This window comes from Mizuhopecten yessoensis, unplaced genomic scaffold, assembly GCF_002113885.1.
Source record: "Mizuhopecten yessoensis strain PY_sf001 unplaced genomic scaffold, ASM211388v2 scaffold716301, whole genome shotgun sequence".
NCBI classification, from domain to species: Eukaryota; Metazoa; Mollusca; class Bivalvia; order Pectinida; family Pectinidae; genus Mizuhopecten; species Mizuhopecten yessoensis.
In genome coordinates, this window is record NW_018480048.1 from 610,963 (window position 1) to 625,900 (window position 14,938).

The following is a 14,938-nucleotide window of genomic DNA, read 5'->3' on the forward strand; positions in this document are numbered from 1 at the left end:
CGTTGGTTTACCTGTATCTTCATTGTCTGGCTGTACTACAGCCATTTGGACTGTAATAACTGGGGGTGGAATTGTCTCCTCGTTTGCCTCTTTAAAATTCACAGTAAACAAATAAGGATCAAAACAACAGTGTTTACCTTGAGAGATAACTAGATCAATTCATAACGTCCATGACTATGACCTCTAAATTTGACCTCAAACATACGACAATAATTATATGGAATGAATTATGGTAACATCTAAAACAGGAAACTGTCGTGTAAAACAAAAACAGCATGTTCATTTTTGTCTTTTTAAAACTTGAATTTCAAATTTTTATTGTGACCTTGACATTTCACCTCATTATATTAAGAGAAATTGACGTATCAAATAACTACCGTCATATGACCTTCACCCCAAATGGCTTCACCGTTAGCCTCAGCAAATAACAACATCCTTATTTAAATGTATATGCTGCAAATATTTATTACAGCTCCAACAAGTTAATTAAGATTCCGTTTGAATCATTCATAAACTTCAGTTTTAAAGCTTTCAGGTGAGCTAAAATACTGATAATGTGTCATATATTGGTCTACGGTTACCAACACTTTGTATCAAGTGGGCCAATAATAAAATAGCTTAATGAATCAAATGAAGCATAAAAACATACACTTATACAGTCACTCATAATGATCATCTGATTCTATTTCTACACTTGTCGGAAAACAATACCATGATCCTGAGGTTACACCTTTTCCACACTAATCAACCAGCACCCCACCTCATATATAGGTGTTGATATATGTACTGTATAATCATACAAACTATATAGGTACGATAAAGCCCCTACAGCCTGTATATGACAACACCAATTTCAGTTATCACCAAACTGAATACTGATCTTACCTTCTTCCCTTTCCTCGTAGACAAAACTTAATGCACCTGTCATCATCATATAACAAGCTAAACTCTCACATAACAACGGTAGAGTACATGGGAAATATTCAATATGATTAAAAATCTATATATATCATTATCGTACTTTGAAAAGGGGACCACATATTTTTAAAAGTGATATGGATTTCTCAATAATGTAACTCTTGTATTTATAGTTTCCTAATAATTGGCAATGTGACATCCCACCAATTGCTGACTATTTATCAACTAATGAATCCCTGATTATGTAACATCCAATCAGCCACAGTAACTTCTTCCAGTCACTGGCTTCATTTGACATCCAACCAATCACTTACAATGTAATATTCCACCAATCACTGACAATGTGATATCCCACTAATCACTTCCAATGTAATATCCCACTAATCACTTCCAATGAGATACCCCACTAATCACTTCCAATGTAATATCCCACCAATCACTGACAATGTGATATCCCACCAATCACTTCCAATGTAATATCCCACCAATCCCTGACAATGAGATATCCCTCTAGTCCCTGACAATATAATATCCCATCAATCACTTGCTATGTGACATCCCACCAATCCCTCACTATGTGACATCCCACCAATCCTTGACTATGTGACATCCCACCAATCACTGACTATACAACATCCCACCAACCACTGACAATACAACATCCCACCAATCCCTGACAATGTGATATCCCTCTAGTCCCTGACAATATAATATCCCATCAATCACTTGCTATGTGACATCCCACCAATCCCTGACTGTGTGACATCCCACCAATCACTAACTATACAACATCCCACCAATCACTGACAATGTGATATCCCTCTAGTCCCTGACTATGTGACATCCCACCAATCCTTGACTATGTGACATCCCACCAATCCCTGACTATTTTACATACCACCAATCCCTGACCTTGTTACATCCCACCAATCCCTGACTATTTGACATACCACCAATCCCTGACCATGTGACATCCCACCAATCCCTGACTATTTGACATCCCACCAATCCCTGACCTTGTTACATCCCACCAATCTCTGACTATGTGACATCCCACCAATCCCTGACCATGTTACATCCCACCAATCCCTGACAATGTGACATCCCACCAATCCCTGACTATGTGACATCCCACCTATCCCTGACTTTTAGACATCCCACCTATCCCTAACTATTTTAAATCTCCCACCAATCCCTGACCATGTTACATCCCACCAATCCCTGACCATGTTACATTCCACCAGTTCCTGACCATGTTACATCCCACCAATTCCTGGCAAAGTGACATCCCACCAATCCCTGACTATGTGACATCCCACCTATCCCTGACTATGTGACATCCCACCAATGCCTGACTATGTGACATCCCACCTATCCCTGACTATGTGACATCCCACCTATCCCTAACTATTTGACATCTTTCACAAATCCCTGACCATGTTACATCCCACCAATCCCTGATCATTTTACATCCCACCAGTCTCTGACAAAGTGACATCCCACCAATCCCTGACAAAGTGACATCCCACCAATCCCTGCTTTTTTGTACCTTTGTTTTGCTGTGCCCGAGCCTGTACTGATTGTTTCCAGGCCTCTGTTCGTTGTTGTTGGTATGAACTGTTGTAGGCATTCTCTGACGGTCTGATGGGGTGAGCCACGATGTACCTATAGGCATCCACAGCACTAAAAGGCCTCGCCCTCGCAGTAGCCACTTTTTTCCTTAATTTGTAAACAGTTTTTTCATTGTGTCATTATCACAAAACAAAAATGCATATGGGCTCGGTGACGGTTACAGTAACGACTATACTAATACTTAGGAGTGCTGGTAATTAGATACTATAGTAATGGGACTGGAATCAAACTTTTTACAGACAGAGTGGCTGATTCTAGCAGATTCAAAACTTCTTTTCCAGCTATATAGATATATATGAATAATTGGAAATGCTATTTCTGTCAAGAAATTTTCTTCTACAATCAGAACTAAATCTTGAAATTTCAATATCTGTACAACTTCTTTAAAAGCTTTGAAGTTAATTACATTTCCATTACATTTTAAAAATAAGTCATGCCTTACCCTGCAAATGGTCCAAACCTTGGAGACGGGTGATGGCGTGCGTTGGAGCGGTGCCCTGTAGGGGTGGTGCGGGATGTATCACTGGAGTGCGACGTGTCCAGGGAGGTGTCCCCTGGGATAGACAACTGGAGTTCTATGTGGTGACCAGCACTTGTGTGTGGTCGCTCGACCATGACATGGTGGTGACCGTTGTGGTGACCATTGGTCATATGATTTTCCTTGTTCTCACTTTGGTCAGAGAAACAAAACTAAATTACTTACGATTACATCCTCTTAGGTAAACAAGACAAATGCATCCTCTCATAGAACCAAAACAAGATCACATAAATCTGAACCCTCTCTCTTTCAAAATAAGGTTATATACAATTTCTTCTAGAAATAGACATTTCAACAACATACAAAATAGAAATATAATTTATTACACAGCTAAAATGTATGAAGCTTTACAAGTTACCTTTTGCTATATTAGCATATACGCAAGCATTTAAGTTTTTTCTACCTAAATTTTACAGCTACCTGTTCCAACATGAATAGGAACACATAGCAATATTTTAAAATTGGATAGATATTTCATAAACTTCTTTTTGACTAGGAGAAGCAGCCTGTATTTTCTAATAAAACTTTGCAAAAAATAAAATAAAATGGTACCGATAGTGCTATAAACATTCTGTGTATTAACACTATGTTCATGAATTGTGTCATGAAGTCCTAATGAAATCCTTTTAATATTTAACTACTGAAGTGTCATGTCTTGTGGACCTACGTAGGTAGGAGATTCCTGATCTCTTAGAAACCTGGGTAAAAATGATCTACCTCCATATGTGATATAACAATTAGTTTTTTGTTATAATGTAAACAGTATGTAATTATATGCCTTCATAAGGGTCTGTTATTATAAAAATGTAAGAGCTATTATATATATTACTGTTGGATGCAATAAAAGCTCTCAAAAGTCTCATGTTTATACAGTATGCTGCGACTTTAAATAAAGCCTTTTGTAACATGTAAGCTTGTGTAACACATGTGTTATTGATAACACTGGTGTACCCAGTGGTAACTTACCCTGTGCCTTGTACTGGATGGGTGTGGCCAACAGGGCGCTTCTGTAAAACAAATCCCTTTATTATAATGTTTTTCGAAGGATTCTTAGCAAATACAATCCGATAAGTTTATGTTAGGATTTTCAAGTTTTACAATCATAGATAAAAATTTAAACCCTGAATAACTTGAACTCTTGAATTAATGATTAAATTGACTCGTCTAGACACCGATGTACATCCCAGTCAGGAAATTGTTTATCTACCAGTTTTGTATGTCAAATTTCACTGAAAGGTCAGATTGTCACATTGTCAAAATCACTTGCTAATAAAGTAAGCCCCCACCGCATTTTCAGTAACAGTTGGTGATGTGGTAAGCCCCCACCACATTGTCAGCATCAGTTGGTGATGTGGTAAGCCCCCACCACATTGTCAGTATCAAGCCCCCTTCACATTGTCAGTAACAGTTGGTGATGTGGTAAGCCCCTAACACATTGTCAGTAACAGTTGGTGATGTGGTAAGCCCCTAACACATTGTCAGTATCAGTTGTTGATGTGGTAAGCCCCTAACACATTGTCAGTATCAGTTGTTGATGTGGTAAGCCCCTAACACATTGTCAGTAACAGATGGTGATGTGGTAAGCCCCTTACACATTGTAAGTATCAGTTGTTGATGTGGTAAGCCCCTTACACATTGTCAGTAACAGTTGGTGATGTGGTAAACCCCAACACATTGTAAGTATCAGTTGGTGATGTGGTAAGCCCCTAACACATTGTCAGTAACAGTTGGTGATGTGCTAAGCCCCTAACACATGGTCAGTAACAGTTGGGGATGTGGTAAGCCCCTACCACATGGTCAGTAACAGTTGCTGATGTGGTAAGCCCCTAACACATTGTCAGTATCAGTGGGTGATGTGGTAGCCCCTAACACATTGTCAGTAACAGTTGGTGATGTGGTAAGCCCCAACACATTGTAAGTATCAGTTGGTGATGTGGTAAGCCCATAACACATTGTCAGTAACAGTTGGTGATGTGGTAACCCCCAACACATTGTAAGTATCAGTTGGTGATGTGGTAAGCCCCTAGCACATTGTCAGTAACAGTTGGTGATGTGGTAGCCCCTAACACATTGTCAGTATCAGTTGTTGATGTGGTAAGCCCCTAACACATTGTCAGTAACAGTTGGTGATGTGCTAAGCCCCTAACACATGGTCAGTAACAGTTGGTGATGTGGTAGGCCCCTAACACATGGTCAGTAACAGTTGGTGATGTGGTAGGCCCCTAACACATGGTCAGTAACAGTTGGTGATGTGGTAGGCCCCTAACACATGGTCAGTAACAGTTGGTGATGTGGTAACCCCCAACACATTGTAAGTATCAGTTGGTGATGTGGTAAGCCCCTAGCACATTGTCAGTAACAGTTGGTGATGTGGTAAGCCCCTACCATATTGTCAGTAACAGTTGGTGATGTGGTAAGCCCCAACACATTGTAAGTATCAGTTGGTGATGTGGTAAGCCCCTAACACATTGTCAGTATCAGTGGGTGATGTGGTAGCCCCTAACACATTGTCAGTAACAGTTGGTGATGTGGTAGCCCCTAACACATTGTCAGTAACAGTTGGTGATGTGGTAGGCCCCTAACACATGGTCAGTAACAGTTGGTGATTCGGTAATACTCTACCACATGGTCAGTAACAGTTGGTGATGTGGTAGGCCCCTAACACATGGTCAGTAACAGTTGGTGATTCGGTAATACTCTACCACATGGTCAGTAACAGTTGGTGATGTGGTAACCCCCAACACATTGTAAGTATCAGTTGGTGATGTGGTAAGCCCCTAGCACATTGTCAGTAACAGTTGGTGATGTGGTAGGCCCCTAACACATGGTCAGTAACAGTTGGTGATGTGGTAACCCCCAACACATTGTAAGTATCAGTTGGTGATGTGGTAAGCCCATAACACATTGTCAGTAACAGTTGGTGATGTGCTAAGCCCCTAACACATGGTCAGTAACAGTTGGTGATTCGGTAATACTCTACCACATGGTCAGTAACAGTTGGTGATGTGGGAAGCCCCTAACACATTGTCAGTATCAGTTGGAGATGTGGTAGCCCCTAACACATTGTCAGTAACAGTTGGTGATGTGGTAACCCCCAACACATTGTAAGTATCAGTTGGTGATGTGGTAAGCCCATAACACATTGTCAGTAACAGTTGGTGATGTGGTAAGCCCCTAACACATGGTCAGTAACAGTTGGTGATGTGGTAAGCCCCTAACACATTGTCAGTATCAGTTGGTGATGTGGTAGCCCCTAACACATTGTCAGTAACAGTTGGTGATGTGGTAGCCCCTAACACATTGTCAGTATCAGTTGTTGATGTGGTAATCCCCAACACATGGTCAGTATCAGTAGGTGCTGTGGATAGCTCCTACACTCTATAAAACCTGTTCATAGTTTTTACCAAACTCCATTTAACCCATAGTGTATTTATTCGTAGTTGCTTTGATTCTGATTCAAGCTGCCAAAACTTCAACGGAACTGTAACCTTATAACATTCCTAGTAGTAAGCTACCGATTTTTTTTATTTTATTCAAAAGGACCGATAATTAATTTTTAATAATAATTGTCGGTGTCAAAAACTTCTCATGACCTGAATGTGAAAAGTGGCACCCCAGCTGTTCAAAACAATGACGTCACAGGGGCTCAGTCATGGTGCCCCAGGCATCTTAAAATCAAATAAACTTTTCATTTTAAACTGTTAATATGTACCATATATTAAAAATGGCATAATAATGTGTTCTTAATTCCCACTACAAGCAAAACTTACCCTTGCATTTAAATGTATGTCTAATCGGCACAATAATGAGTTCCAAAATTCCTTTAAATTATTGAAATGTCAATTTACCATCATTTCACTTCCGAGTTGCCAGAAATTTACAAACATATCACTTAAGCTTTACAAGGATCACAAATCTGACTGAAACATTACTGATGCTAAATAAATATTAATGCTTTACAGAATTTCAAATTTAAAAAAACCCGATGGCACAACAATGGGCACTCGTACATTAAGCAGAATTCTACTAAAGGGTCCAAAAACAATCTTCACACAGCAGGTCATTGTGACCCTATTCCTTGAACTCTATTATGAATATTAACCCTCCTCAACCCATGGTTACTCATTCTGTTTACCATGTAGTTTGATTAATGTAGCTTTAAGATAAGACAGGTAATAGTATAGAAATCTCTGAATCCTGGACGGACGGACACAAAGATGGACAGACAGTGATTTTGGTATTACCCTGTTACCTAAACATGTAAGCGGAGGTACATGAAAAGTTATGCTCATTTTACGGAATAAGCATGAGTGCAATTATCATATTTCCATCATAAATTAGTATATTATTGGAAATTTTCCAATTTTTCTAAAAATGTCTAAAACATTTTTTTTGTCTGCTTCAAAACATCATTTTTTCAAAGGCGGTATACAATATTTTGTTTGCCAAGCCTTGAACAGTTTATTTGATACCATTGCTTTCACCCCAGACGTATGGTGCTCACACCCACGTATTGTGTACCTGTATGATAAGTCACGGGAAAGGCCAACCCTTTAACACCACAACAGGATATATTAGCTTAATGCATTTTTCAATTTTGATCCTGCATTCATATAAACTATTTATATTTTCTCAATTCATGACATTTTCAATTCGGATTTATATGAGTTGTGTTTATAGATTGACGGCAATAACAAGAAATTCTTAAAAATCTTACGGACAATGAGCAATATATACACAACGACTGACACCCAGCGCCCCTGTCAATAATGGGCTGTAAGAGGTAAATGATTCACAGTCGGGCTTTTTAAATATTGTGTGTGTTTGTGTCCCTTTCATTCTTAATGGTCAACGATTCGTCTATAATTTAACCATATCAATTGTAATGGTGAAACTCTCAGCTTTACGCAATCATTTTAAGTATATCTTATTGGGTAAAATCTGTGGGTCTGAAACATTTTATGATCCGTGAAACAATGCTTCATAGGTATGTAGACACACCCAAGTCTAAGTGGAAATCAGGTAATAATAGATATAGAATGTAGTAGAATTACCAGGTACGAGAAGGATGAGAATCGTTCCAGGGATTAGATGTAGAATTACGTGTATAAAGTTTACTGAGCACTACAGCTGGCCGAGCCTGTGTGGATAAGCCAGAGTGTAGGTAGAGATTAATACACATCCATGTGAGATTGATCAATATCATAATTAACAGCTGAGAGAAGGACAAGATTCTCATTACCCTGAAAGCTGGTCAGAGACGACTTATCTGGTCAAAGGATGACCCTAAAACTGATGGCTAATCCAACTGGACCAATAAAAGGACCTAAAGGTAATATAAACTGGACGATTTTAATCAGATTCTCCAGGTTTGAACAGCGTACCTACACAGGGTATTAGCCGGATAGACCAGTGCAGCTCTGTGAAGGGGACCCAGCCTATCGGGACATCACTTGTCCCAACATTGACAAGCTTGAGTAAACAACGGCTCTGTTTAAATTACATACCACTAAAACCCTGTGTACACTAAGCAAGTGCTTTGTGACATCAAGTTTGCAAAACAAGTTTACTTTTCAAAATTTGAAGATGAGCGAAAAAGGTTGACGTTTCCACCATACCAACCGACTGACTGACTTGGGATACAGTCGTTATAACAGACTTGGAACCTTTACCCTACCATTACTCATGAACGATCACTACTTGTCCATCAATGACGTTTACAACAGACACTTGCAGTTTCAATTAAATCTACCGGAGATTGTCCAGCGGTAAAGTGATTCCTTGCTTCAAAGGACGTCACTATAAAGACAAAATCAAAACTTAAACAAATAATTATTCCTGAGTGTGTGTGCAAAGGGAGACTGGAGCCAATAGCGGCCACCTTGTTTGGCTGAGGAAATTTAATGTTAACTTGATAGGTGATATGAGAAGTGAAACACGATATTGTAAAGGGCTGCCTATCATAACGGGCCGAGATAGGATCTAAACGGTTGTATTACTGTTACGCGATTTGACTCGGACAGTGATTCCAGTGTGAAGGGACAAAGGCAGGTTTGTGTCCATGTTAACTCTGACTGATGACCAGCGAGTTGGAGTGACACAGGCGGATATACGCAAGTCCCGTCAGTTATAAAGGTATATGGATTAGTGGACTAGAACGAGCTCAATCACCCACAGGTAAAAGCACTTGAGGAGAAAGTTATTACACCTGGAAATTGATTTGCAAGGAAAGTGACAGGTTATTGACTGTTGACAAACACCCCTAATCCGTTGTTGTACTTAGGTGGGAAAATAGCAACTGTCTCCCTCCTCAGACGTTGGCTACATACCTACACACTCGTCTGACAATGGACGTAATGGCTCCTTGTCATTCTTTTTAGTGTACTGGTGCAATATTTAATCAGAGAATCACATTTTGACATGTTTGTGATCGAATTTGTGGTCATACAAGTGTGGGACAAATTCTCAGACATTTGTACCCCTAAACATTATAATCTCTAGAAAAGTTATTCAGATGTATTCTGTGTGTTCTTCAAGAGGTACAAGTTGTGACTACGCATGAATTTAATTTGAACATAAAAAAAAATCACATATATGTGTAACACTCTGGACTTAAAAGATGGATATTTGCTGAAGTGTATTCTTAAGTACTGGATTTACTGGTCAGCTAAGGACAACAAGTGGACAGAACATGTCTATAAGACGCAGGATTGGACCAAAGTTTGTGATGACGTACAGGCCTGTATGAAGTGTCCTAAACACCAAGCATTATAGGTAGATCTAAGAGGCGCGGGTAGATACCAACGAGTACCTCTCTAGGAAACCATAACGATTTATCCACATAACAAGCTGCTTCAGACCCAGCCATAAACTTCTCGAGTGAGAGTCTCCTTTACGGCCCTAGACAACCATACCTTGGTCAGAATCCGGAACACCCTGGATACACCAGTGCATATAGGGAACTATCTTTGGGATAAAATGGGAGGAATGTGTTCATTAGGAGGATAAAAATAGAAAACTAGAGTCTGTAAGTGGACAAGTGCAATATTCCTGGTTTGTATTTAGTTAACCCTATTTAATGAACTATATGTGGAAGTGACAGACTTAACAATATGTGTGTTATAGGTCTATTGCATTAATAAGAGTCTGACCAACTCCAGGCTCAGTGACTGTTGTTAGAGCAGTCACTTTGAACTTTGACCTTGATCATTTGTGTTTTTTAAAAATGACTTGCCAAAATTCTTGAAATAATTCTAATATCATTCGTTGAATTTCGTTTTGTGGATTATGACCTACCTGATGAGGAACTACGCAGAGCTCGAGGCTGGTTCTACAGCACTCGTCAAGGCCATTGTTCTCGGCGACGAAGATGAGACAGTAAATGTGATGAACAAGTATGACCAATACTGTCCCGAGATATTTACCACCATCACAGCGGAAGGTACGACGGCCCTCCACTGTGTGGCTCAGCGCATTCGACCACAGATCCTGCGGATAATGCTGGAGCTGGGAGTGGACATCAACTGTCGAGATAATGCTGGGGAAACACCACTGCTCAAGTCTATTCTCTACAACAACCTGGCCACATCTAAGATACTTATAGACCACGGAGCAGACGTCAACGAAACTGTGTGTCACAAAAGTGGCAACACCTTGTTACATAAACTGATCCTGGGTGACCGTTTGAAGGCTGTGGAGATGTTGGTAGATCGCGGAGCGGCCATTAATACGGGAGATAAGACTGGCCGGTCTTCGTTCCATATGTCTCTACTGAAGAACAATTTGAAAATGACATCATTTCTGATTGAGAGGGGTGCTGATGTCAATTCTAGTGACAACTCTGGCAGGAATGCTCTACATATGACTATAGGGTATAAACATCCCGATTTGACAAAATTACTTATATCAAAGAACGCTGATGTGAGCAGTAAAGATCGCACGGGGACTACTCCGCTACATCTGTCTGTGTCAGAAGGCTACTTCGATGTGGTGAAACTGATTCTACGTCGAAGTCAAGCCAACGTGAACACGAAAGAAAAGTTAATGGGAAGGACACCTCTCCACATGGCATGTGCAATAAGTCATTTCCCAATAACCAGACTACTCATCGACAATGGTGCCGATGTAAATCTTACGACAAATTTTCGTAAATCTGCCTTGCACCTCGCCACAACAAATGGTTCAGTGGACATAACCTCTCTTCTACTGAAGCATGCCGCTAACGTAAACATGCTGACCATAGGAAACAAGACGCCCCTACACAACGCTATAGACTCCGGTACTGTAGGCGTGGCGAGTCTTCTCCTCCAGTACGGTGCTAATATAAACCTTCGAGACCTCCAAGGGTCAACACCGCTCCATTATTCGGCACGAACTGGAAGCTTGGACTGTGTACGTCTGCTGCTACGGTGTGGCGTCAACATAAATAGCTACGATAACAAACAGAGGACTGCTCTCCACGCGGCCATCATGCACAACCACAAAAACACAGCCATGTGTCTCATCCACGGTGGTATCAACGTAGCGACAGTGGACGAGGAGAATAAAGTGGCCACTGATTACGACAAATCGGGACAAGTAAAAGTTCTCGTGCAAAAACTGTATGCTGATTGATGTCTATCAGATAGGGTTCACAGATCATCTTCACGCAATTAGTGTGCCGTGTTAATTCAGCAATGTCGCTATTTTTTGCAGAAAGTTTAATCTGTGACTGCAATATAACCATAAACGTTGCTTATTAAAATACATCACAAACCTAAGAATCTTGAAACTGCAAAGATTAAAGTCACGGCACATAATTCTACTTTTCATAACATTGTGTAAGTAACAGGGAGACTTACTAGATAATAACAAGATAATCAGTCTACACTCTCAATCTGCATTCCTAGGTGTTCCAATCACTTTGCATGAAACTCATTATGTATATCTATCCTTTTATCAATTTCTTCAAAGCAATTTTTAGTGCAAACTGTGATATTTACAAAGTTGGTTTGAATATATAGGTGCTTTTATTTATTGTTCACATTCTATGATTAAATTTGAAAAAATCATAATGTTTTCTTGTTCTTTTTATATGGCTTCTTTAGTGAGGTAAACAGTCGGACATCTTTAAGCAAACATTGATACAAAGCTTTTTTGATACATGTTAAGCTGACTAGAAAATGTTTGCAACAATTGATTATAGAAAATATTCCAACAGACTTTTGACTATAGTGGTTGATTATCAGGTGTATCTTACTGGGATTAGTTGATTTTAAAATTGGCAAAAGGCGCAAAGTCTACAATTTTACTTTTTATTTTTCATTTTTTCATTTTTTTTTTAAATTCAGTTAATATCTGACAAGCCATTCTCACAGAGAGCTCGACATTAGAAATAACACTAAGAATTTATCAATAAGAATGTGTCTTAAGAATGACCAGAGATTAGATTTGAAAACATTTTCACTGGCAGGTTGAGTACTTTGATATATATACGTCATGTATACACACCCACTGTAATCTGTACAGGTAATATATCATTCGGCAGAGCTGTTTCACAGGTGTCATCACTAAGGAAGTTTCTACCATACTAAACAACCATAACATAATCCATCTTTTTTTTTCTTTTCGCTTAAGTGCTGGTTTTAAATTCTATCTGAATTTACATGTATGCAATCAATGAAGCATTATTGGATGGAGCATGTTCAAGCCAAAATTGACATTCTAAACCCTCCTCCCACAATCTAAGTTATATTCATATTGTTGACTTTTTTCAAAATGATTTCAAGAAAGTATTTCTTTATTAGTCATCAACAAAAGTGGCTACAAAAAGCAGTCCAAAAGGACAATAATCATATTGTTCTATTAAGAGATAGAATGTTTTGCTAGATTGTTGTCTCTCAGGAAAGATTCTACTATAGACAGTATATATATGTGTCTTATCTCTAAGGACAGGTTATATTTTAGCAGTACATGTCTTTTCTCTCAGGTTGAGTTCTACTCTAAACAGTGTCTGATCTCTCAGGTTGAGTTCTACTCTAAACAGTGTCTTATCTCTCGGGGTGAGTTCTACTCTAAACAGTGTCTTATCTCTCAGGATAAATTTCACTGTAGACAGAACATGAGTCTTAATATAAGGGCAGGATTTACAAAAGACAGCAATTGTCTTATCTTTCAGGAAATGTTCTACTATAGATAGCAAGTGTCTTATCTCTCAGGACAGGGTTTATTTTAGCAGTATGTGTCTTCTCTCTCAAGACAGGTTCTACTAAAAACAGTATCTTTTCTCTCAGGACAAATTTATTGAAGACAGAACATGTGTCTTAGAGGATGTTCTATAGACAGCAAGTGTCTTATCTCTCAGGGCAGGTTCTACAATAAACAGTGTCTTATCTCTCGGGACAGGTTCTACAATAGACAGTGTCTTATCACTCAGGACAGGTTCTACAATAGACAGTGTCTTATTTCTCAGGACTGGTTCTATAATAGACAGTGTCTTATCTCTCTTGATCATGACACTTCATCACTGAGATGAAGTTGTCTATAAGGACAACTACAGTATAAGACTCTGCCTTTAAAACATGAACGAAACTAAGATTGAGGTTCCTTTAAGGACGACTACGGTATCAGACTCTGTCGCTACCTGTGTACTGGACTGGTTACACGACTTGACTGAACACATCAAAGCAGAGCTTATTGTGATATGGATATCATCATGTTCTTTCATAAAGATTCCAGTAAAGGAGAGGAAATTGATTTCTACCCAGAGTCATAAGAACTAGCCCATGAATATTCTATTAATCATTAGCTTTTTATACTCTGCTATCTACAGTGTTATCACAAACACACAAATATTCACGTAACTAACAACAGACCAGCAGCCACTAAATTAGGAAACCACTTATGAAATAATACAACAAGAAATTATTAACTTGCATACTAATGACTTTCAAGGAGCTAGTAAGGCCAGTATGATGTAAGCTAGATACTAGGTTTAGGTACAGGAAAATGACTTTACGAAAATGGCATAGTTTCGATTTATGTTACAGTGAGGTCATCAGGTTTCATTAAAATATATTATTCTTCATCTCACTAACCCATAGTAGGTATCAGACTTTATCAATCACCAGCCTTTTACTTAATATCAAAAGGCCGATCAATAAAGTAGGTCATACTAAACGAGTATTGATTTGTCACATTGATTTCCCCACGGCTATACACTGGGAGTCACCTGGAAAATGCCTGGTTACACAGCAGTTAGACCTAGCATTGTTAACCCACACCTTACCTGTACAGTACTGGGCTATTAACATATCATTGAGATCCTATCTAACAAAGATTGGCCCATTATATGCTGCTTAATGCAATCAAGATTGATCCACCTGATACAACAGTTCCCTTTCAGACCCTGATCAATATCACACTGTCCGATGCACCTGCATACCCCAGCCTGAATGTAACACTGTTCTTTTATAGATTTTACTTCGTTCAACTTATATATACATATATACATAATGTGTATCATAGCTTTCCATGGATTTCTTTTTTCAGTGACAAATTTAACTGATAAAAGCGAAGTTATTGATTAGATATAGCTACAAGCTTGGGCAAATTTGATGAAATGCCATTGGACAAAAGACTTCATTATCGGCCGATATGAATTTTTAATTGCATGGCCGGGGTTTTAATCTATACGGTAACGTTAATACATGTGTTATTGACAAACCGCAATTGAAATTTCACTGTAATGGATCAAATCTCTATAGCAAGACAATCAGGAGAGAAACACTGGCATTATAATACAGTACACGTATACCAACAATTATTTTCGGTAGAATAATTACAAGTTTTTAAGTAGATACCACATCAATC

The 14,938-nt window shown here is 39.0% G+C and overlaps 2 protein-coding genes across 11 annotated transcripts in view; one reads left to right on the forward strand and one right to left on the reverse strand.

Moving 5' to 3' along the window:
• Window positions 1-14,938, reverse strand: part of LOC110442803 — a 67,836-nt gene that overhangs the window by 11,010 nt on the left and 41,888 nt on the right. For 8 of the 10 annotated variants that reach the window (XM_021486596.1, XM_021486593.1, XM_021486601.1 and 5 more), the window contains 4 exons: window positions 4,055-4,095; window positions 2,993-3,220; window positions 2,468-2,637; window positions 12-89 (listed from right to left, as the gene is read on the reverse strand). In XM_021486596.1, the coding sequence (XP_021342271.1) occupies window positions 12-89; window positions 2,468-2,637; window positions 2,993-3,220; window positions 4,055-4,095 (517 nt within the window). Of the gene's footprint in view, window positions 1-11; window positions 90-141; window positions 922-2,467; window positions 2,638-2,992; window positions 3,221-4,054; window positions 4,096-14,938 lie in introns of those variants that run through there. The other 2 variants (XM_021486602.1, XM_021486597.1) reach the window with 2 other exon arrangements.
• Window positions 8,017-11,827, forward strand: LOC110442805 (putative ankyrin repeat protein RF_0381). Its single transcript, XM_021486604.1, has one exon. The coding sequence runs from the start codon at window positions 10,376-10,378 to the stop codon at window positions 11,699-11,701; it is 1,326 nt and encodes a 441-aa protein (XP_021342279.1). The 5' UTR covers window positions 8,017-10,375; the 3' UTR covers window positions 11,702-11,827.